This window comes from Copadichromis virginalis, linkage group LG3, assembly GCF_057382275.1.
Source record: "Copadichromis virginalis isolate Kocher_CV1m ecotype Utaka linkage group LG3, C_Virginalis_male_GT1.1, whole genome shotgun sequence".
NCBI classification, from domain to species: Eukaryota; Metazoa; Chordata; class Actinopteri; order Cichliformes; family Cichlidae; genus Copadichromis; species Copadichromis virginalis.
Genome location: NC_140620.1, coordinates 51,952,972 through 51,978,521, shown reverse-complemented (window position 1 = coordinate 51,978,521; position 25,550 = coordinate 51,952,972). Strand labels below are relative to the sequence as shown.

At 43.0% G+C, this 25,550-nt stretch overlaps 1 protein-coding gene across 1 annotated transcript in view; it reads left to right on the top strand.

The window, feature by feature from the left end:
- Positions 1-5,600, top strand: part of LOC146715193 (uncharacterized) — a 17,506-nt gene extending 11,906 nt beyond the window's left edge. Inside the window, exons 2-3 of the mRNA XM_085451632.1 lie at positions 1,674-1,773; positions 2,573-5,600. Coding sequence (XP_085307758.1) covers positions 1,756-1,773; positions 2,573-3,817 — 1,263 coding nt within the window. The 5' untranslated portion in view covers positions 1,674-1,755 and the 3' untranslated portion in view covers positions 3,818-5,600. The remainder of the gene's footprint in view (positions 1-1,673; positions 1,774-2,572) is intronic.
- The last annotated feature ends 19,950 nt before the right edge of the window (positions 5,601-25,550 follow it).

Below are 25,550 nucleotides of genomic sequence, written 5' to 3'. Positions count from 1 at the left end.
GCAGGCAAGGCATACATGGAACGCCATAACCAAGTGGCCGGCATAGTGTACAGGAACATCTGTGCCGAGTATAACCTGGAAGTCCCGAGGTCAAAATGGGAGATGCCCCCAAGGGTGGTGGAGAATGACCGAGCTAAGATCCTGTGGGACTTCCAGATACAGACGGACAAAATGGTGGTGGCTAACCAACCGGACATAGTGGTGGTAGACAAACAGAAGAAGACGGCCGTAGTGATCGATGTAGCGGTTCCGAATGACAGCAATATCAGGAAGAAGGAACACGAGAAGCTGGAGAAATACCAAGGGCTCAGAGAAGAGCTCGAGAGGATGTGGAGGGTGAAGGTAACAGTGGTCCCCGTGGTAATCGGAGCACTAGGTGCGGTGACTCCCAAGCTAGGCGAGTGGCTCCAGCAGATCCCGTGAACAACATCGGAGATCTCTGTCCAGAAGAGCGCAGTCCTGGGAACAGCTAAGATACTGCGCATATATATATATATATATATATATATATATATATATATATATATATATATATATGATTCTTGCCTCTACACATCCTGAGGCCGAGTCAGCAGGGAATTTGCACATTAACAGTGCAGTGGATCCTGCTTGTGCCGTGATATTCAGGACTGCAAACCGAGCAGGTTCACTGACTTTCAGCTTGTTGTGTTTGTGGATATATGACTGACTTTAATTATTCACAAAATCCTCACATTCTCTGTAAGATTAAAGTCAACTATTGTACGGCGTATATTTTGAAGTAAAGGCTTTAAAACCAAGTTAGTACAAACATCGCTAATGTCACATAACTTTCCCAACATGTGGCCAACAGTGATGTTTTAATGTTCTTCATTATAAAAACATTTGCGCATAAATAAGTGACATAATATTCAGTACTTACTTCTGAAAGTTTACTCTTCATCCGCTCCGCTTCCGCCGTTTTTTTTTCCCGGCAAAATTGTCCACACCACTGCCGCGCTATGAAGTCTGGGATATGTTGGGCCATGAAGGCTACACCGACCCATCCTTAAAATTCAGGGAAATTAAGGACGCATTTTAGGGCTGCATTTCGAGCAGCCTTTGAATTGGGACAGTCTTTGTCGTGTCGCTGTGACGTAATCGGCCTTAAAATGCGGCCTTTAAGGGTGCAGACCCCAAATCCGGTCATTGGTACTTCCTGGCTTGTGTAGTTACTAGGTAACAAAAGCTCAACACTGCCCCTAGCGTCCTGGAGCACTTCCGTTGTGTTTTGGAATTTGCATGTGTTTTGGAGTTTGCAAGTGTTTTGGAGTTTGCGTGTGTTTTGGAGTTTGTACGTGCTTTGTCTCTAGGGGCCACCGTACATACTTCACATGAAGACCAAAATAGTTCCAAAGTCCAGATCTGAATGAGGGTGGGGGAGGTTCAATTTGCCATGTTGCAACCAGCTTAGCTACTGTCTTGCTAGCTTGTGCTGCGCTCAGTGGATCTGCGCTCGACAGTGGAGCCTAGGCGGAGTAGTCGAATGCAGATCCACTGAGCTCTCAACACAGACAGCATCATCAGAAGAAAAGTTGATAAAATAAATTAAAATTTTGTATTGTTTGATACATATGCGTACCGAACCGAAAGCACTGTATCAAACGGTTCAATATCGATATCGATCGATACTTTTTTTTTTTTTTTTACAACAGGAGTAACAGGAGCAGAAGAGTCTGGAACAGCAGAGAAACAATTTCAGCCATTTGGACTCAGCTCAGCCACTACAGAGGAAAAATGTCTTCAACACAAAAGGTGAGAAAAACATCACAGACAACACAACACTGTTATTGAAACTGTGTGTTCAGCTGGTTGGTTTTTAAAAACCCGTTAACAGCAGCTTTATCTTTTCTATCCTGGGCTCATCCATACAGGGAGTGCAGAATTATTAGGCAAGTTGTATTTTTGAGGAATAATTTTACTATTGAACAACAACCATGTTCTCAATGAACCCAAAAAACACATTAATATCAAACCTGAATGTTTTTGGAAGTAGTTTTTAGTTTGCTTTTAGTTTTAGCTATTTTAGGGGGATATCTGTGTGTGCAGGTGACTATTACTGTGCATAATTATTAGGCAACTTAACAAAAAACAAATATATACCCATTTCAATTATTTATTTTTTACCAGTAAAAGCAATATAACATCTCCACATTCACAAATATACATTTCTGACATTCAAAAACAAAACAAAAACAAATCAGCGACCAACATAGCCATCCATGGATTCTGTCAGTGTTTTGATCTGTTCACCATCAACATTGCGTGCAGCAGCAACCACAGCCTCCCAGACACTGTTCAGAGAGGTGTACTGTTTTCCCTCCTTGTAAATCTCACATTTGATGATGGACCACAGGTTCTCAATGGGGTTCAGATCAGGTGAACAAGGAGGCCATGTCATTAGTTTTGGTTACATCATTGTAATGTGATACTATCACCAGAAGGTGGTGGTAACACACCAGCAATGTGTTTGTTGACATGTTTGATTCCACTGACGGAGGGAGTTTCAGTTTGTTCCACGACTGCATTTCACTCACTGCCTCTGTCACTGCAGGACCAACATGGAGCAAGAAGTCAGCACTCTCAGGAGGCTGACAAACCTCACAGAAGAAAGGGAGAGAAAACGTACAGCTGTGAGTTGTGTGGAAAGTCTTTTACCCAGGCTGGAGCCTTAAAAAGACACCAACTCATCCACAGTGGAGTTAAAGCATACAGCTGTGACATGTGTGGAAAGTCTTTTACCCTGGCTGAAACCTTAAAAAGACACCAACTCATCCACAGTGGATTTAAACCTTACAGCTGTGAGTTGTGTGGAAAGTCTTTTACCCATGCTCAAAGCTTAAAAAGACACCAACTCATGCACAGTGGATTTAAACCTTACAACTGTGAGTTGTGTGGAAAGTCTTTTGCCTGGGCTCAAAGCTTAAAAAGACACCAACTCATGCACAGTGGATTTAAACCTTACAGCTGTGACTTGTGTGGAAAGTCTTTTATTCAGGCTGGAGGCTTAAAAACACACCAACTCATCCACAGTGGAGTTAAAGCATACAGCTGTGACTTGTGTGGAAAGTCTTTTACCCTGGCTGGAGCCTTAAAAAAACACCAACTCATCCACAGTGTAGTTAAACCTTACAGCTGTGACTTGTGTGGAAAGTGGTTTACCCAGGCAGAGAACTTAAAAACACACCAACTCATCCACAGTGGAGTTAAATCTTACAGCTGTGACTTGTGTGGAAAGTCTTTTACCCTGGCTAAAGACTTAAAAAGACACCAACTCATCCACAGTGGAGTTAAATCTTACAGCTGTGACTTGTGTGGAAAGTCTTTTACCCGGGCTGGAGACTTAAAAAGACACCAACTCATCCACAGTGGAGTTAAACCTTACAGCTGTGACTTGTGTGGAAAGTCTTTTACCTGGGCTGGAAACTTAAAAACACACAGAATCATCCACAGTGGAGTTAAACCTTACAGCTGTGACTTGTGTGGAAAGTGGTTTACCCTGGCAGAAAACTTAAAAACACACAAACTCATTCACAGTGGATTTAAACCTTACAACTGTGACTTGTGTGGAAAATCTTTTACTCAGGCTGGAGGCTTAAAAACACACCAACTCATCCACAGTGGAGTTAAACCTTACAGCTGTGACTTGTGTGGAAAATCTTTTACTCAGGCTGGAGACTTAAAAAGACACCAACTCATCCACAGTGGAGTTAAAGCGTACAGCTGTGGGTTGTGTGGAAAGTCTTTTGCCCGGGCTGGAGCCTTAAAAAAACACCAACTCATCCACAGTGTAGTTTAAGCACACTACTGTGACTTGTGTGGTAAAGCTTTTGCTCAAAGTCGAAACTTACAGAAGCATCTAGTTACCCACTCTGGAATTAAGGCGTACAGCTGCGATTTTTGTGGAAAAAGGTTCAGTGACAAACAGTACCGAAATATTCACCTACGGATTTACACTGGAAATTATGTTTCCTGCTGTGATCAGTGTGGGAAACTGTTTACAACAGATGCACAGTTACAACGACACATGTTTAGCCACTCTGAGGAGAGACCTTACAAAAGTGAACTGTGTGAGAAGACTTTTAAAGTTCCACATCACCTGAAAAAAACACCAACAGATCCACACCAGAAATTAACTCTACAAGTGCAGTTACTGTGAGGATGTATTGATTTTTTTATCTTGTAATTTTAACCTGATTGTTTGGAACAAGTCTAATCAGTAAACTTATGGAGTTATACTGAATGAACAGTTTGGAAAAATGAAGAGTCATTTTCGCTCGGTAAGCTGAGTGTTATAATGTAAACAGTAAAACGTAGTTGGACATTGGCAGAGATCACTTACGCTGTCATTGTTTAGAAGCAGAGCAACACAGATGGATCCAGTTCTCAACCCTGTCGTCACTGTGGTGGTGGGAAAACGTTTCTCTGTGACCTTTGTGGAAAAACCTCCAATCATCAACGGGACCTTAAACCGCATCAACGTAGACACACTGGAGACAAAATGAACTACTGCAAAGAATGTGGGAGAGGCTTCCACACACCAAGTACATTAAAAATACATGAACTCTTCCACAGTGGGGTTAAAAAGCACATCTGTGACTAGTGTGGGTCATCCTTCACCACTGCACGTGAGCTTAACGAACAAGAATGAGCAAATCCACACAGGAGAGACACCATACAAGTGCAGACACTGTGACAAAAACTTCTCACAATCAGGTCATCGTAACAAACATGATTGTACACACATGGAAGCGAACTTCAGCTCTGACCAGTGTGACAAGAGCTTCAGGAATCTCAGTTCATACTCCAAACACAAACGATTCCACGCTGTAAATAAACTGTTTCACTGTTACCAATGTGCAAAAACATTCACTTCATTATCTGCTCTGTGCAAACATCAGCCTGATCATGTAGGACTGAAATCACTGGATCACAATGAATCTGAAGAGAGAGAAAGATCCTCTTCTGGCTTCAGGGTTGGACTTAAAAACCTTGAGATCAGGCTCCACAGAGTTCAGATGGAATCTCATGTAAAGAGTGTCAGCTGATGTCACATTTGGATCTGATGAGGTAGCTCTGATTTCTGGACCTGCAGTGAATAATCCTGAATGTTACATTTAGGAAGCTGCATGTATAGATATGTACATCTATACATGCAGCTTCTCTGTCACTGTCACTACATGCAGGGCGATCAAAATTACTGATATAGATATATATCAATTTCTTTCATTTGAACTTTCTTAGTTTTTCCAAAATTAACTTCTTTTTTTTTTAAATGTATTCATTTCAAAGAAATGTTAAACGTTAAAAACGGCAGCACACATAAGGACCCTTTAAATAATTCAAATTCTATTAAACATCTATTTTTGGCTCCTCCTTTCACTTTAGTGTATTTACTGTATCGTTGAAGTCCACATGTTGTTTTAATGAAATCATTTTGATCCACATGTTCTGCAGCTGTTTTCTTGTTGATTTGAAGTTTGCATTATGAAATCCTGATAATGTTAAAGCGTTAGTTATATTTGATGAACTCTGTGTAAAGTTTGTCTTATTAAACAGTTTGGTGTGAAAAATAAAGAAATGGTCTCAGAACAAGAAGTTTGAGCCCTGATTTCATATTCAAACTAGAGGGAGTGCAGAATTATTAGGCAAGTTGTATTTTTGAGGAATAATTTTATTATTGAACAACAACCATGTTCTCAATGAACCCAAAAAACTCATTAATGGTAAATGGCCTGTATTTATATAGCGCTTTACTAGTCCCTAAGGACCCCAAAGCGCTTTACATATCCAGTCATCCACCCATTCACACACACATTCACACACTAATATCAAAGCTGAATGTTCGTGGAAGTAGTTTTTAGTTTGTTTTTAGTTTTAGCTATTTTAGGGGGATATCTGTGTGTGCAGGTGACTATTACTGTGCCTAATTATTAGGCAACTTAACAAAAAACAAATATATACCCATTTCAATTATTTATTTTTACCAGTGAAAGCAATATAACATCTCCACATTCACAAATATACATTTCTGACATTCAAAAACAAATCAGCGACCAATATAGCCACCTTTCTTTGCAAGGACACTCAAAAGCCTGCCATCCATGGATTCTGTCGGTGTTTTGATCTGTTCACCATCAACATTGCGTGCAGCAGCAACCACAGCCTCCCAGACACTGTTCAGAGAGGTGCACTGTTTTCCCTCCTTGTAAATCTCACATTTGATGATGGACCACAGGTTCTCAATGGGGTTCAGATCAGGTGAACAAGGAGGCCATGTCATTAGTTTTTCTTCTTTTATACCCTTTCTTGCCAGCCACGCTGTGAAGTACTTGGACGCGTGTGATGGAGCATTGTCCTGCATGAAAATCATGTTTTTCTTCAAGGATGCAGACTTCTTCCTGTACCACTGCTCAAGGCTGGACTGGGACAAAAAATCAGCCCGGGCATTTTGACTAGAGAACGGCCGACCAGGATAAAAATTGAAAATGTGACGTCATTCAGGGGTAAAACCGCAAAGGATTCTGGGAACTTGTGGCAAGAGGTGCTAGCGCACGCAGGCTTTCAATTGAGCTCAGTTACACAGCAATAAAAAAATGGCAAGAAGCTGTTGTAACTGCAATAGCCGGTCGCATGACAGCCACGGAAAGCCGACGGGTAAAGAGATCCTTTTTTTTTTTTATCGAATTACGTCGTTGAAGATAAATTTTTTAAGCCATGTTTCTGAAGTAAGAGCTGATGGTCTGGATATACCAAATATAACGTCTCAGAACACTCCAGCTCACATGTTAGTCTGCTCCATTCCCACAAAGGTCAGAGTTTTGTAGTAGTTAATGCGTCATTTTTCTTAACATAATTGGTGATATAGGTTACAAGCAAGTCTGGCGCTGAACAGAAATTGTCGCGCTATGCTCCTTTGTTTATTGTGCATAAATAGTGAATTGTCCTGACACAATATTGCGTTTCGCTTCTGTTATTACCATGGTACACTGACAAAAACATTCTTTTATTCACAGGATAAAACAGTTGTTTTGTATCACTAATTGTCCAGTGCGATTACAGCATACAGTATTATTGTCACTGCTACATTTCTGTGATGCTACCAGAAATTATTTCCACTACTAATTAATTACCGTTGAGCTCAAAGGTTATATTAATAAACTGTTAACGAATGTGTATTTATGAAGACGATTTGTGAGACTGGTAAACTTTGTTCGTACGATGGTCTTTCGTTCTACACGGTGCGTTTCAAGGTCCTGTACCCATCCGTCGGTAAACTGGTCCTGGGCTTGTTGCAGTGACCTGAAGTTACTAAACTTCATGAGTGTATGCACTCACTCCAAGAAGCGTATAATTATAAATATGAGCGTGGTGAAAGTTGGGCAGCACGCTAATGTATTTTGTCCACTCTGTGTGCTCGTAAGGGTCTGACCCTTTCACTCCTTTGATTTTTTCCTCGTATCTTTTCTTTGACTTTTCGTCGAGTATGTTTTTGTACGGACCGGCATTGTTCTCCTTCGTTTTGTACATTCCTTTTTTGTGCGGCAAAGAAAAAACAAGAAGGTATTGGAACCGGAGAATGAACGTTTTGCGGTGCTGCAAATGCTTGCATTTGATGCAGTACTTGGATTGTTATGCCACGAGTTCCCGGCATGCAATGCGCGAAAATCACGTGATTGCTAAACAAGGGGGAGGGTGCATCCAGCCTCCTCGGTTGTAATTGGTCCAGCCCAGAGTCGATCATGACCAATTGGCCAATCCAACACCTTTCATTATATATACCCTTCCTAAAAAAAAAAAAAAAAAAATCCATCGGCCCATAAAAACAAAAAAATCGCCAGCGGCCCACCGGGCAAATGCCCGGTATGCCCGATGGCCAGTCCAGCTATGCCACTGCTTGAAGAAGGTGTCTTCCAGAAACTGGCAGTAGGACTGGGAGTTGAGCTTGACTCCATCCTCAACCCGAAAAGGCCCCACAAGCTCATCTTTGATGATACCAGCCCAAACCAGTACTCCACCTCCACCTTGCTGGCGTCTGAGTCGGACTGGAGCTCACTGCCCTTTACCAATCCAGCCACGGGCCCATCCATCTGGCCCATCAAGACTCACTCTCATTTCATCAGTCCATAAAACCTTAGAAAAACCAGTCTTGAGATATTTCTTGGCCCAGTCTTGACGTTTCAGCTTGTGTGTCTTGTTCAGTGGTGGTCGTCTTTCAGCCTTTCTTACCTTGGCCATGTCTCTGAGTATTGCACACCTTGTGCTTTTGGGCACTCCAGTGATGTTGCAGCTCTGAAATATGGCCAAACTGGTGGCAAGTGGCATCTTGGCAGCTGCACGCTTGACTTTTCTCAGTTCATGGGCAGTTATTTTGCGCCTTGGTTTTTCCACACGCTTCTTGCGACCCTGTTGACTATTTTGAATGAAACGCTTGATTGCTCGATGATCACGCTTCAGAAGCTTTGCAATTTTGAGACTGCTGCATCCCTCTGCAAGATATCTCACTATTTTTGACTTTTCTGAGCCTGTCAAGTCCTTCTTTTGACCCATTTTGCCAAAGGAAAGGACGTTGCCTAATAATTATGCACACCTGATATAGGGTGTTGATGTCATTAGACCACACCCCTTCTCATTACAGAGATGCACATCACCTAATATGCTTAATTGGTAGTAGGCTTTCGAGCCTATACAGCTTGGAGTAAGACAACATGCATGAAGAGGATGATGTGGACAAAATACTCATTTGCCTAATAATTCTGCACTCCCTGTAATTTAACTGTTTTCGGTGGTACATGTGGAGGTTTATCAGGGAGGAGACTTGGCTGTTCTCCACTCACACTGGCTGAAATGGTGAAAATGCTGTTATCATAGGATGAAATGAGGATTTGTTCCTCATTAACGAGTTGGGGGCACAAAAAATACTTTTCTTTCTTATTCTCATTTAAAATATCTAGCTTTTATTAAATAATTATCTGAATCTTGCGAACAAAGTTTTTATCTGACGTAAAATGTATAGAAATCATACATATACCAACAAGACAGTGTACATCACTGTCACAACAGCATTTGTTTTCATTCAAAGGCTTTTTGGCTTTAATACCTGGTGGGCCGGTCTCTAGTCAAAATGCCCAATTTTTTTGTCCCAGTCCAGCAGTGTCACCATGCCAGCTGACTGTATGTCATCATCAGCTAGTGTTGTTCTTTATACATCAATATTACCAAAGTTTACCATAAGGCAGCATAGAAAGTATTTACTTGCTTTCAGGTTTTATTCAAATGTTAGTCTTTTCAGTTGTTTCTCCACTTTTTTCCTGTTTTAAAAATCAAACAGCAGTTTGTAATGTAGCCCTGTCTGCAATTATTCGGGCTTGCAGTATAAAGAAAAAGTGTACTGTAATAAAAAATGGTTAAACTATAAATAGTTGATAAAACGTTTAAAAATCATATGCTTTGGTACAAATGTATTTCATTTACAGTTAAGAGTCCAATAAGTAAAAGGGTTTCATGATTTAGAGTTCATTTTCTGTGCACACTAAATATGTTGGGGTGTAACCTAAGTTTATTTACCCATCTAGTGTCAGTTATCTCAATATGGTATTGTCATTGGTTGTTGTGCTGACAAGCCAGTCAATGTCACTCTTCTCTGTTATGGGGGCGGGACAAGTGGTAAGGTTTGTGTGAATCTGTGGGAGCGGACACAGAAGCTAAGTCCGAAGAGAGAGATGTCGTAAGGCAAACGTGGTGTGGATTTTGCATCTAAGTGTGTCATTGAGGTCGACTACCCGTGGTCCTGATAGTACTTATTTGTGATCTGCAAGAGGTAAATGAGACTGTGTGCCTTGACATTTGTACTGTAACTATTCGTTATAGTGATATAATATCGTGATATGTGATGCTAACTAGCGACTTGCTAATTAGCGCAACTTACCGCGTTATGTGCTGTGGATACCATGCTGTATGTTTAGCTCTGTGATTTTCAGCAAAGCATGCTAATGCTAAATCGTTATGTGATAGCATTTGGTATTGTAGCTCAAGTGTTTTAATGTGTTTAGAAGCCGAGGGACGCTCTGAAAGGAGAGAGAGGTTTCTGCCCGGATGGACCCTGCTGTTTCCTCGCCCCTGACTGTTGTTTTCTTACCCCTGACTGTCTTCACTACTGGTGAACTAACTGCCCGTTTCTGATTGCCCCACTAACAAACTCATTGGACTCGTGAGTACTAACTGGAACTAAAGTGCACATATTTTGTTTATTGCTCAGTTTGAGTGAAGCGGCCATCAGTTTTAGGCCTCACCGCACCCAAACTTCGAATCAGGCCTGCATCAAGCACCGTGCTACAGGTGTAGTGTGGACAGGTTAAAGTGTGTGTGTGTGTGTGTGTGTGTGTGTGTGGGCCCACTGTTACACAATCGGTTTAAATTGAGTAAGTGTGTAGTTGATCAAAGTTATTGTCAAAGGTTGAAATTCATCCATGTTAAAGGTGTGAGCTGTTGTAGCTGAAATAACAGTTGAAATACCTAAAAAGGAGGTATTTTGGGTTGATAATCTTTTATTTAAAATCCATGTAGTCATTTTTACAGTATTTTTGTTTGTTTATTTGAATTCAATCCATTTTATTAAAGTAACTGTTTATTTTATTCATTTCTTTTGTCTAAATAAATACCCGGTGAGGGATAAATTTGTGTAAAATACAGTTGTGGTGGTCCTTATTATAGCAATTAGAGGGTATCAGGTATTATTATTAGTAGCACTACGAACCCAGGCCCAGTCTCATTGTACTATATACTCTAGCTTTACCATAGCTACGTGGGACCTGGGTTACATAAATGGAGGCACCGCTGGGATATTTAACTAAAGTAAACTAAATTTATTTTTGGACCAAGAGGATAACAGGTCGACCCCACAACTGTCAAATTGTTAAAGTAGTCAAACGTGCAACAAAAAAATAAACCAGATAGCAATGATGACACAACAAAGGAGCAGACCGTCACAACTTGAGTTGGTCAACTGGTGCAAAGGGGAATCAATAGATTTGAAACATGCTCTACTATTGTATGGGGTACCGGAAGGTGTTTCGAGAGATGAAATAGAAGAAACAGCAGGGACTATCAAAGCTTTGGGAAAAGTAGTAGTTAAGGGAAAAATGTTTAACTCTCAACTAAAATCATTAATGGTGTTGTGTGAGTGTCGTGAGGAGATAAACCCCACGACAATCCCCCCTGAGATAATGCCAATAAGTGGTGGAAGTGGCTGGAAAGCAGTGTACTACATTGAACCTCAGCCAGATGACTTTGAGGGAAAGTTACTCACTTTTCTGCAGAATGAAGGGAAAACCTTAGAGGATATCCAAGGGTTACGCACCCACGGAGGGGAAGTGGATGGTAATTCTGAAGCCATCATCCGTGCAGTAGGTGAGTTAATGGTCAGAACAAACAAACAGCCTGAAAGCCATCCATATAGACGTCTAAGGACATTTTCCGGGGTCATTCCCACCCCAGCTGGGGAAGAAGTCTTGGATACCTGGTTGGAGCAAGCGAGACTCCTAGTAGATGAAGGCGAGTGCTCCGATAAAGAAAAACGTAGACGCATACTGGAAAGTCTCAAAGGGCCTGCCTTGGAGATCATTCAGGCCGTGCGTCTGACTCAACCTGATGCTAGTTCCCAGGACTACATAGAGGCCATAGAGACCATTTTTGGCAGAGTAGAGTCCGCAGAGGAGCTCTATCTGTCATTCAGAGCCCTTCACCAACAGCCTGGTGAGCACCTGTCTGAGTTTCTGCGAAGATTAGAGAGGTCTCTTGTTAAAGTAGTCCAGGGAGGTGGTTTACCAGTTAGTGCTGCTAACAAAGCTCGGTTAGAGCAGTTAGTTAAAGGATCCACTTCTGAGCTTATGTTGCTTCAGTTGAAAATAAGGGAGCGAATGGAAAATCCTCCCTCATTCCTGAACTTGTTAAGAGAGGTGATGGAAGAGGAAGGCCGTCAAGCAGCCAAACAAAGCCAGACCACATCTAAGTGTCACCAAAGGGTTCGCACAGTTAAGGTGGAAAAGGAGAAAGAGTCTGAAGCGGTCACTCAGAGTGAACTGCAAGCTCAGATTCAAGAGTTGAGAGCACAGTTAGAGGAAAGAAACCACTCAGGAATTCAACCGCTGTCTGATTGCACCATCAAACCCCCAACAGAGAAGCAAAAACAGAAAAGTGATTCGCAGAGCGAAATACGGGCACTCAGAAAGCAAGTGAAAGCACTAGAAAATAAAATGAGTGTGATGGCGGTGAAGTCTACAAGTGAGCCCCCACAAGAACACTCAACTCAGTCTCGCAGAGACAAAGCAGCTTCTTACCCCAAGCCTGCTTCTTTTAAAGCATCATCTGCTAGAGAGAGTGATGAATATTTCTGCTATAAGTGTGGAGAAAATGGTCACATAGCTACAAGGTGCACTGCACCCGAGAACCCGCAGAAAGTCATAAGAAAACTCATACGATTAGTACGAGGAGTATCTGGTCCTAACAAGGAGGACCCAAATCCTACCGGAGAAGAGCAATGCGTTGCTTGGACCAACAAGGTCGAAGTCCCAGAAACTGACACAGGCCTGCCTGAGGGTCTTGTAGGCCCGTCATTTATTCACACAGTCAAAGTCAATGATGTGGCCTGTGATGCTCTTATTGATAGTGGGTCTAACGTGACTATTATCTTTGAAAGCTGGTATAACCAACACTTGGAAGATGTCCCCATAAAACCTCTCTCTCGCTTGGGACTCTGGGGACTTGCTGACACAGAGTATCCCTACAAAGGCTATGTTGTTGTAGAGATGGAGTTTACCAAGGAGATCACTGGTGTCTCCGGGCGAGTAGAAGTGCTCGCATTGATTTGTCCTGACCCGAAAAACCAGCAACAAACCCCCGTGTTGGTGGGCACCAATACGTCTCTGTTCCGCCGCTTATGGGACTTGGTGCAAATGAAAGGTGACCAGAACACAGCTCATTCCATGAGAATTCAGTCTGTGTATGCCCCCATTAGGGCACAGGAGCAACTGCCAAAAAATGATGTGCTGGGACAGATAAAATGGAAAGGGCCCTGCCCTCTTTCTATCGCCCCAGGAGCAAATTGCTATGCCACCTGCAAAGTAGACAGGCACAGTGCCCCCTCCAAAGACCTTATCTTGATTGATGCACCCTCTACCCAGTTACTCCCCGCCGGCGTACTGGTACAGCCAGGTGTGCTCTCAGATGCTGGTATAGACAGCAATAGCTTGAATGTGCTCCTCCAAAATGAGTCCACCAAGACAGTCTCCATACCAGTGGGATCTGTCATTGCTGAAATGTTTGCTGTGGATACAGTCACCCCAGTCCAACCCTCTGACCTGGCCACTGAGAAAATAGATCCAAACCTCTTTGACTTTGGGGACTCCCCTATCCCCGAGGAGTGGAAAAGTAGACTTCGGCAGAAGTTAGCTGAGAGGAGAAATGTCTTCTCAATGCAGGAGTGGGACGTTGGCTTGGCTAAAGGTGTTGAACACCACATTCGTCTACATGACCCTAGACCTTTCAGGGAGAGGTCAAGGAGACTAGCCCCAGCCGACATTGATGATGTGAGGCGACACATACAGCAGCTGTTGGCTGCTGGCATTATAACAGAGTCCCGTAGCCCATATGCCTCCCCAATTGTTGTTGTGCGGAAAAAGAATGGGGCCATAAGAATCTGTATTGATTACAGAACACTGAACAACCGCACTACACCTGATCAGTATACAATGCCACGCATTGATGATGCCTTGGACTCCTTGTCAGGCAGCCGATGGTTCTCAGTCCTAGATCTGCGTAGTGGCTACTATCAGATAGAAATGGCTGAGGAGGACAAGGAAAAGACGGCTTTTATTTGCCCCCTGGGCTTCTATCAATTTGAGCGCATGCCACAAGGGATCACTGGAGCTCCTGCAACGTTCCAACGCTTAATGGAAAAGGCTGTTGGGGACATGCATCTTCTGGAAGCCCTTGTGTATTTGGATGACATCATTGTCTTTGGAAGAACGCTTGAAGAGCATGAGCAACGCCTCTTTAAGGTGTTGGACAGACTAGAGGAGATTGGTTTGAAAGTCTCCATTGACAAATGTCAATTCTGTCGTCCTCAAGTTAAGTATGTGGGTCACATTGTATCCACCAATGGAATAGCCACCGATCCAGAGAAGGTTGAGGTGGTGAAACACTGGAAAGTGCCCACTCACTTGAAACCTCTCAAGTCTTTCCTCGGATTTTGTAGTTACTATCGGAGGTTCATAGCCAACTACTCCGCCATTGTCCGTCCTTTGTCAGAACTCACCAAGGGTTATGCACCCACTTGGAAAGACCCCAAAGCCAAGAAGAGTGTAGACCCAAACCACACCTATTTTAAAGCATCCGAGCCGTTTGGGGAACGATGGACTCCAGCCTGCCAGGCTGCTTTTGAACAGATCCGTGAATGTCTGATCAATGCTCCAGTATTGGCATTTGCTGACCCCACCAAGACATACATCCTGCATGTGGACGCCAGCATGAATGGTTTAGGTGCTGTCTTGAACCAAGAACACCCCGAGGGCCTAAGGCCGGTAGCTTTCGCAAGCCGAAAGCTCAAAGACTCAGAACGTAACTATCCAGTTCATCAACTGGAATTCTTGGCATTAAAGTGGGCCGTTGTGGTTAAATTTCACGACTACCTGTATGGTGCCAAATTCATTGTCAGGACTGACAATAACCCCTTAACGTATGTATTGACCTCGGCTAAGCTCAGTGCTGTAGGGCATCGCTGGCTCGCTGCCCTCGCCACGTATGATTTCACCATACAGTACCGCCCTGGGCGCCACAACATTGATGCTGACTTGCTGTCCCGACAGTATGCCCAAGAGGAAGTTGGAGAATGGACTTCCATCCCGCCTGCTGGCATTAAAGCTCTCTGTAAACGAGCCTGCATCAGGGAAGGAGCAGTTGTACCTGACAGATTGGTGGATCAACTTGGTGCTCCTGCCTCTGCAGTACCAGAAGCCTATGCATTTCCTGTGAATCTCAGCGTAAACATCGTCGATCAGCTGAGCCCAAAAGACATTCAAACATCACAAGATATGGACCCTACCATTGGGCCATTGAAGAAAGCCATCAAGAGCAATAAAGAGTTTGCTCGCTCTAAAACTGACTCGCCAGAGACTGTGATGCTCCTCCGTGAAAGTCGCAAATTGGAGTTGAGTGATGGAATACTCTACAGAGTAAAAGAAAAAATGGCTGGAAAACAAAGCCGGCAGCTTGTCTTGCCAGCAAGATACAGGTCTATGGTGTTAAGGTCTCTGCATGATGAGTGTGGGCACATGGGAGCAGAGCGAACAACAGAACTGATTAAAGAGAGGTTTTACTGGCCTCGTATGGCAGCTGAGATTGAGCAGTATATTCGCACTTGTGGAAGGTGCATCTCCAGGAAGACGCTCCCTCAGCGTGCCTCGCCCTTGAATCAGATAACAAGCAATGGCCCTCTAGACTTGGTTTGCATTGATTTCTTACAGATAGAGCCGGATTCTAAAGGTGTTGCAAATGTGTTAGTTGTGACAGATCACTATACACGTTATGCACAGGCGTTTCCTACCAAAGATCAAAGAGCCATTACCGTTGCAAAAGTCCTGTGGGAGAAGTACTTCATGCACTACGGTCTACCTGCACGAATACACTCTGATCAGGGCAGAGACTTTGAGAGTCGACTGATCAAGGAGCTGTTGTCCATGTTGGGGATTCGGAAGTCACGAACGTCTCCCTACCACCCGCAAGGTGATGCGCAACCGGAAAGATTCAACAGAACCCTTCTAGCAATGCTCGGTACCATGGACACTGCAAAGAAACAGTGTTGGAGCCAGCATATCACCCACCTGGTACACGCGTACAATTGTACAAGGAGTGATGCCACGGGGTACTCACCTTATTATCTCATGTTCGGGAGAGAAGCTAGACTGCCCATCGACGTCTGCTTTGGAATCTCGCCAAATGGTGAAAGTGAGTCCTCCTACCAACAGTATGTTTCACGGATGAGAAAAGAGTTGCAGGACGCATACAAACTTGCATCAAATGCAGCTACAAAAAAGCATCTGAAGAACAAAGCACATTATGACCAACGCGTGAGAGATCTGCCTTTGGAGAAGGGAGACAGGGTTCTCATTCAGAATGTTGGAATAAAAGGCAAGCATAAACTGCAGGATCGTTGGAAATCTACACCGTATGTTGTAGTGGAGAAGTTGCCTAACCTGCCTGTTTATAAGGTAAAACCAGAACATGGTCCAGGTGTACTCAAAACTCTCCATCGAGACCACCTGTTGCCCATTGGTTATATGGTCAGGATGCCTAATCCATCGGATGACACAGGACACATTAGGAGACCCGTAACCAGAGCACATCGTGCCCAGAAAAGTCAAGCAGTTAAACCGCCTGATCCAGTTGAAGAAAGTGACACAGCATCCTCAGATGAAATGTTTGAAGCTGTCCATAATCCGCAAAGTTTTGGTGTGCAAGAGGTCAGGAGACAACTGGCAATGCCACATCAGACTTCGGAAGAGGATGACACTTCTGAGGAGGAACATTTTGAAGAAGCAGAAAGTCAACCAGTAAGAGAAAGTGAAAACTCATCTGGAGATGATACACCTACTATGCTGGAATATGATGCTCAAGAGACAAATGAGTCTATGGGAGAGCAAGAGGAGGAACGGGAAACAAGTTCACCCTTTTCAAACAGAACCCGAAGTGACAATTCTCATAGAGGTACAAGAAAGGAGAGTGAACAGTTCTCCACATCCCGAAAATCCCTCAGGAAACCAAAACCACCCTTGAGATTGACCTATGAAAAGCCAGGTCACCCATCTTGTGAGCCTGTTACCATCATGCACCATGGTATGGTCATTCAACTAAAATTAAACCCTCCAGACGTCAGTGAAACAAAGGGACGTTCTAAGTCATCGAAGAAGTTCTTAGGAAGTGAGGATGACCATCACCCTGTAAAGCTAAAGAGAAGTCAGAGGTGTGATGAGGACATCTACACGGTTAGAAGGGGGAGGATGTAGCCCTGTCTGCAATTATTCGGGCTTGCAGTATAAAGAAAAAGTGTACTGTAATAAAAAATGGTTAAACTATAAATAGTTGATAAAACGTTTAAAAATCATATGCTTTGGTACAAATGTATTTCATTTACAGTTAAGAGTCCAATAAGTAAAAGGGTTTCATGATTTAGAGTTCATTTTCTGTGCACACTAAATATGTTGGGGTGTAACCTAAGTTTATTTACCCATCTAGTGTCAGTTATCTCAATATGGTATTGTCATTGGTTGTTGTGCTGACAAGCCAGTCAATGTCACTCTTCTCTGTTATGGGGGCGGGACAAGTGGTAAGGTTTGTGTGAATCTGTGGGAGCGGACACAGAAGCTAAGTCCGAAGAGAGAGATGTCGTAAGGCAAACGTGGTGTGGATTTTGCATCTAAGTGTGTCATTGAGGTTGACTACCCGTGGTCCTGATAGTACTTATTTGTGATCTGCAAGAGGTAAATGAGACTGTGTGCCTTGACATTTGTACTGTAACTATTCGTTATAGTGATATAATATCGTGATATGTGATGCTAACTAGCGACTTGCTAATTAGCGCAACTTACCGCGTTATGTGCTGTGGATACCATGCTGTATGTTTAGCTCTGTGATTTTCAGCAAAGCATGCTAATGCTAAATCGTTATGTGATAGCATTTGGTATTGTAGCTCAAGTGTTTTAATGTGTTTAGAAGCCGAGGGACGCTCTGAAAGGAGAGAGAGGTTTCTGCCCGGATGGACCCTGCTGTTTCCTCGCCCCTGACTGTTGTTTTCTTACCCCTGACTGTCTTCACTACTGGTGAACTAACTGCCCGTTTCTGATTGCCCCACTAACAAACTCATTGGACTCGTGAGTACTAACTGGAACTAAAGTGCACATATTTTGTTTATTGCTCAGTTTGAGTGAAGCGGCCATCAGTTTTAGGCCTCACCGCACCCAAACTTCGAATCAGGCCTGCATCAAGCACCGTGCTACAGGTGTAGTGTGGACAGGTTAAAGTGTGTGTGTGTGTGTGTGTGGGCCCACTGTTACACAATCGGTTTAAATTGAGTAAGTGTGTAGTTGATCAAAGTTATTGTCAAAGGTTGAAATTCATCCATGTTAAAGGTGTGAGCTGTTGTAGCTGAAATAACAGTTGAAATACCTAAAAAGGAGGTATTTTGGGTTGATAATCTTTTATTTAAAATCCATGTAGTCATTTTTACAGTATTTTTGTTTGTTTATTTGAATTCAATCCATTTTATTAAAGTAACTGTTTATTTTATTCATTTCTTTTGTCTAAATAAATACCCGGTGAGGGATAAATTTGTGTAAAATACAGTTGTGGTGGTCCTTATTATAGCAATTAGAGGGTATCAGGTATTATTATTAGTAGCACTACGAACCCAGGCCCAGTCTCATTGTACTATATACTCTAGCTTTACCATAGCTACGTGGGACCTGGGTTACAGTAATAAGATTATCTTCTTTTTTTAACAGGCAGATAAAGTTTTGCATTGGCATTGGCTAATTTGCCAATTGTATGTTAAATATTCAAAAATGTTTTTGCTCAAAACATATGTGCACTATATGTCAGTAAAAATACTATGCAAATATTGCTGTCCTTGAATGCTGAGTAAACACTGACAAAGCACTGATTGTGTCTCTTGTACTTTATCAACGCAGTGTCTAAAAACTTTGCACCGTAGTGGTTAAAATCTCATTCTAATAAGAGTTAAAAGCGCATTCGGTTATTAGGTTTACAGGGTTACTGAATTATGGTTAATGGTTGGTAGAATTTTTTTTTAACATTATCTGCCAATTACATCTGCCACCCTTCTCCAAATCTGTGCCCCTACCTGGCCCCCCCAACAAAAATTTTCTAGACACACACACACCACTGCTTGGTGGGTATGCAAGTGAAGAGAGAGACTACATCAAAGGACACAATGGTTTCATCTGGATCCAAGGTAAGTAAAAACGGCAAAAACGAAACAACCAGGTCGCTGGACACACCGCTCCTGTGTCAGCGGAGAGCAGGCACACTTTGCTCCCTCTCCCCCACTCTTATGTTTCGGTGTTGCACTGACACGTCACGTGACTTAGACACTTTGGGGGTTGTTAAGTTGTTTACATATTAATTATATACATTTTTTTGTTTTTGTTGTTGAGAATTTTAATTGTAATTTTTGTATTATAGTTTATAAATAGTATTTGTTTTAATTTGTGTACTGGTTTGCGTGCACTTAAGATTTAAAAAAAAAAAAAAAAAAAGATCGCCACCAGGGCAGACCCGATGACATTTTCATGCTTCGCAGCATCATTTATTCTTACAATAATCACACGGTTGCTGTAACAGTACATTCAACGGCTTCAGCTCTCCCGCTGGCAGCCGTACACATCACCACCACCAACCCTGCAGCGGCATCGCAGAACACACCCTGCCACATACCCCCCTCGCCCGCTTCACCTCACCTCGCGAGCAGGCGAGGGAATTGGCCCGGACCATCGGCGCCCCATGCCCTAGCCCAGCGACGGGGAAGTGTCCACTCTGGCGGTCGCCCGCGCCTCCAGCGGAAGCCCCGGAGCTGGCCTGATGGCCACCCATATGGCAAGCAGCGGTGGCGCAGTAGGCGTGGAAGTGAGCTGGGGTTCACAGGTAGCTGGGCAGACGGCCGGCACGCAGGACTGTGCAGCCTGCGTGCCGAAGTTGACAGCATGCACCCCCGCGCACCTCGACCTCCGTCTCCAGCTTGGCAGGCGCGCCAGCCTCCGGCTCACCCCAAGCCGTGCGCTGTCCACCCTTACAGTGATCACACGGTTGCTGTAACAGTAGCCTACATTCAACGGCTGCAACCCTCCTGCTGCCAGCTGTACACATCAACACCAAAAACAACAACAGCACAAGCAGCGCACAGGTTTTAAGCCGGCGAGGCATCATTGTAGATGCCGTGAAGGGGAGTCCATCTCATCTGCAGGGGCATCGCAGACCACGAGCCGCAACAATAATAAAAAAAATTTATTTAATTATGAATAAATAATTTCTCCTAATTATGTCCTGGGTTTTAACTAATTAATTATACCAAAGGAAACATCACACAAACACTTAAGGTCATGAAAATTAATTGCGATTTAGCAATTCAATGAGGCATCCACCTTATTTATTGAAAAGTATCGTATCAGTATTGGTATCGGCGATACTGGCCCGAATTTACTTGGTATCGGATCGATACCAAAATATGCAGTATCGCACACCACTAGTGTTTGGGAGTTCCCTTTCAGTCGATTCACTCGGTACAACACATAAGCATGGGATATCACGCCCTCGCGTGTCCTGGCTGAAGAAACCTTTAATCACGCCTTTAAGGCAGATGACGTGTGATGACACGCGCACGGCCCTGCCTGCACATATAGCCGCTGTCATCACAGTCATCCCTCAGTTCGATAGCCGCTCTTCACCAAGCCAAACTGCTCAGTGGGGCCACCTTGTGTTGTACCTCGTTCCTCTCCTTCAGGGAACAGAAGTTATAGACATAACTATTCGTTCCCTTTCAGTCGATTCACTCGGTACAACACATAAGTATGGGACATATATACACGCCCCACAGAGCAGCCACCAAACCGGAATCGGACCACCACATCCTTAGTGAGTGGTAGACCCAGCAGAAAGGACAGCATGAGCCACCGAAGGGGCTGTAGCATCCAACCGATAAAACTGCACAAAAGTGTGCGTTGATGCCCAACTAGCTGCCGCACAAATATCAGCTACAGGCACCTCTTTAAAAAGAGCCCATGAGGTTGCCATCCCCCTGGTGGAATGAGCTCTGACCCCGTGGGGCAAAGCAAGACCACCGGTGCTGTATGCCAGTGAGATAGCTTCTATAATCCAGTGGGACAGCCTCCGTTTGGACAGAGCTCTACCTCTATTTGGATCAGCGAAGCAGACAAACAGCTGGTCACATAAACGCACATTCTGAGTGCGCTCAATGTAGGTGCGTAGCACACGCACTGGACAAAGAGAATGCATCCTCCTCTGCTCCTCAGATGCAAAAGGAGGGGAGCAAAAGCTCAGCAACTCAAACTCCATTGAGCTAGAAGATGCAGGCATGATCTTGGGAAAATAGGCAGCATTTGGATGCAATACGACCTTGTGGCCATCAGAAGAGAACTGTGTGCACGAGGGATGCACAGAGAGCGCATGAAGGTCACCCACTCGCTTTGCCGAAGCCAAAGCGAGAAGTAATGCAGTCTTATATGAAAGAAATTTAATATCCACAGACTCAATGGGTTCAAACGGGGGGCTACAAAGGGCCTCCAGCACCAAAGACAAGTCCCAAGCAGGCACACTGGACTTAAGCACGGGCCTCAGCCGGCGAACTCCTTTCAGAAAACGTATGGCGAGGGGATGTGCACCTAGTGTCACCCCGTCAGAACCAATATGACAAGCAGATATACAGTGGGGCAAAAAAGTATTTAGTCAACCACCGATTGTGCAAGTTCCCCCACTTAAAATGATGACAGAGGTCAGTAATTTGCACCAGAGGTACACTTCAACTGTGAGAGACAGAATGTGAAAAAAAAAAATCCATGAATTCACATGGTAGGATTTGTAAAGAATTTATTCGTAAATTAGGGTGGAAAATAAGTATTTGGTCACCTCAAACATGGAAAATCTCTGGCTCTCACAGACCTGTAACGTCTTCTGTAAGACGCTTTTCTGTCCCCCACTCGTTACCTGTATGAATGGCACCTGTTTGAACTCATCATCTGTATAAAAGACACCTGTCCACAGCCTCAAACAGTCAGACTCCAAACTCCGCCATGGCCAAGACCAAAGAGCTTTCGAAGGACACCAGGAAAAGTATTGTAGACCTGCACCAGACTGGGAAGAGTGAATCTACAATAGGCAAGCAGCTTGGTGTGAAAAAATCTACTGTGGGAGCAATCATCAGAAAATGGAAGACATACAAGACCACTGATAATCTCCCTCGATCTGGGGCTCCACGCAAGATCTCATCCCGTGGGGTCAAAATGATCATGAGAACGGTGAGCAAAGATCCCAGAACCACACGGGGGGACCTGGTGAATGACCTGCAGAGAGCTGGAACCAAAGTAACAAAGGTCACCATCAGTAACACACTACGACGGCAGGGAATCAAATCCCGCAGTGCCAGACGTGTTCCGCTGCTGAAGCCAGTGCATGTCCAGGCCCGTCTGAAGTTTGCCAGAGAGCACATGGATGATACAGCAGAGGATTGGGAGAATGTCATGTGGTCAGATGAAACCAAAGTAGAACTTTTTGGTATAAACTCAACTCGTCGTGTTTGGAGGACGAAGAATACCGAGTTGCATCCCAAGAACACCATACCTACTGTGAAGCATGGGGGTGGAAACATCATGCTATGGGGCTGTTTTTCTGCCAAGGGGACAGGACGACTGATCCGTGTTAAGGACAGAATGAATGGGGCCATGTATCGTGAGATTTTGAGCCAAAACCTCCTTCCATCAGTGAGAACTTTGAAGATGAAACGCGGCTGGGTCTTCCAACATGACAATGATCCAAAACACACCGCCCGGGCAACAAAGGAGTGGCTCCGTAAGAAGCATTTGAAAGTCCTGGAGTGGCCTAGCCAGTCTCCAGACCTCAACCCCATAGAAAATCTGTGGCAGGAGTTGAAAGTCCGTGTTGCTCGGCGACAGCCCCAAAACATCACTGCTCTCGAGAAGATCTGCATGGAGGAATGGGCCAAAATACCAGCTACTGTGTGTGCAAACCTGGTAAAGACCTATAGTAAACGTTTGACCTCTGTTATTGCCAACAAAGGTTATGTTACAAAGTATTGAGTTGTATTTTTGTTATTGACCAAATACTTATTTTCCACCCTGATTTACGAATAAATTCTTTACAAATCCTACCATGTGGATTCATGGATTTTTTTTCACATTCTGTCTCTCACAGTTGAAGTGTACCTCTGGTGCAAATTACTGACCTCTGTCATCATTTTAGGTGGGGGAACTTGCACAATCGGTGGCTGGCTAAATACTTTTTTGCCCCACTGTAAATGTGTTAAAGTATAACATGTTTATTAAATTACTATTTCTGTTTTTCTTTTAATTAAGTAGATGTCATGTAAGAACTTTAATAAGTTGCTCTTGTTTATGATCAATATTTAGATTTGTTTCACAAAAACCATTCAGTTTGTATGTCGTGTTGCATGAGTAAGACAACAAATCAACAAGAAACACACTCAGGGAGTGTGTGAGTTATCTGATATCAAATAAAATTTCCATCTGTGCACAAATGTTTTTAAAGAGTGATTTAAAAACATTTAAATTTAATGTCTCTTTTCATTCATTTCTGTCTCTCTCTCTCTCTCTTGTGATTGTTGACATGACTGAAACTCTACCTTAATTTTTGATATGTATGTTTTTTGAACACGTGACCTTTTCCCTATTTTCTTAATAACAATGCCTTTGTTGTAAAGCTACACAAAATTAACATGCTACATTCATCCAAGGTGATGAAATTCTTTGACAGTTGCTATATATAGTACACTTTAGGTCAACACAGTCAAAAGTTTGGACACACTGTCACGGATTTGCTGTGTGGTAGGCAAGATGTGGAGCAGGCACGTGCAGAGGGGGGGGGGGGGGGGGGGCTTGAGCACCCGCCCCTTTCCTGATGGGTGCCCAAAGTGCCCTTTTGTTGAGGCAACTTTTTAAAAAAAAATCTTTTTATTTTATTTTTTTTTATGTGTGTGTGTGTGCATGCGAAGTCCTGTCTGTGCCCCTCAACAATAATATTTAACTATTAATCACCTGGTTCAATGTGCCCCTTTTTAACTTTGAGCACCCACCCCTTTAAACCTCTCTGCACGGCCCTGATGTGGAGTCAAATGCAGGACTCAATGAAAAATTGAAAAAATGGACTCTACACATGTTTTATAGTTTAGATTCCTGAAAGTAGCCACCCTTTGTTTTCTTGATATCGCTGCAAACCCTTGGCCTTCTCTCAATAAGTTTCATGATGTATTCACCTGAAATGGTTTTCACTTCATAGATGTGCCTTATCAGGATTCATTTGTGAAATTTCTTGCTTCCTTGAGATGAGATCATCAGTTGTGTTGTGCAGAAGTCAGGTTGGTACACAGCTGACTTCTGACTGATACACCCTAAATATTGCACGGTTAAAAATAACCCAATTTGTAACCCAATGCTGGGTCAAATATTGTTGTTGTTTCAACTTAACAGGGTTGGGTTACTGGTTTGACCCAGCACTCTGGGTTAGGATAACTATCCAAAAATTGGGTTAAATTGACCAATAACCAACTTGAGGTTAATAAAATTGGGTCAAAACTCAAAACCTATCACTAGTGTTATATTACCTTTAGCATTTAGGTTAAGATTTCTACTTACTATAAAATTCAGCATATAAAAACTAGATTCAAAACAGATTTTCTCAAAAATACGTTTATTGCCATATGATACATAAAACATACAGCAAACTTCATACAAAATATATCAATGAAAGTAAAATGCAAGTAAAAAAAAAAATGTACCAAAAAATATATATAATTTATTATATCGATTACTTCAAATCAGTCTTTGGTTACAGCACATGTTAATACACATGAAGACATGCTATGTAAAGTCAGCTCTGTTTTAGAACAAATTACATGTAAAAACTCTTAACTTTAAAAAACTGAAGAATTTATGATTTTTTCAGTACTTAACATCAGTGTTGGTCAAGTTACTTGAAAAAAGTATTGGCCAAATGTCAAGGCCACAATTTTTTTGTTGTCTGGAGAATTACGATCTACAATCGCGTGGATTACATGCCTTTTAATAATATAAAACTGGTGTCACTGAATGTGAATGGTCTGAATAACCCAATCAAAAGAAGTAAAGTGGTAACAAAACTCAAAAAAGAAAAGGCACAGGTAATATTCTTGCAGGAGACTCACCTGCCCCAACAGGAACATGAAAAATTGAAAAGATTTGGTTATAAAAACACCTATTACAATTCCTACAGTAAACCTGTTTCTCCATCACCTGTTCAGCTCTGATAATTCAGTAAGGACATCTCCTGGTTTCATCTTCATGTTTCCCTCTCACCACATATCAAAACCCACATCATGACCAGCAGCTTTACAGCTGTGGCTCCAGCAAACACCAGCTGATACCTGAAAGTAATAATAAATACATTCTAACAACAGCTGATCAAGCTTAAACGTGCTGCTGTTGTTTAGCGCGACCTCCGCTGGTTTCCTTTTTCTGGCTCAGAAAGAAAAGCCGATCAGCTGATCATTGATCAGTTCAATTAGCAACTTTTTGGCTGAAGTAGTACGGACTAATCGTGTTCCTTTTTACCTCAACTTTAAAGTTCGATCTCCTCGGCTGTAATTGGTCCAGCCCAGAATCGATCATGACCAACTGGCCAATCCACCACCATTCATTTATACCGTAAAAAAAATAAAA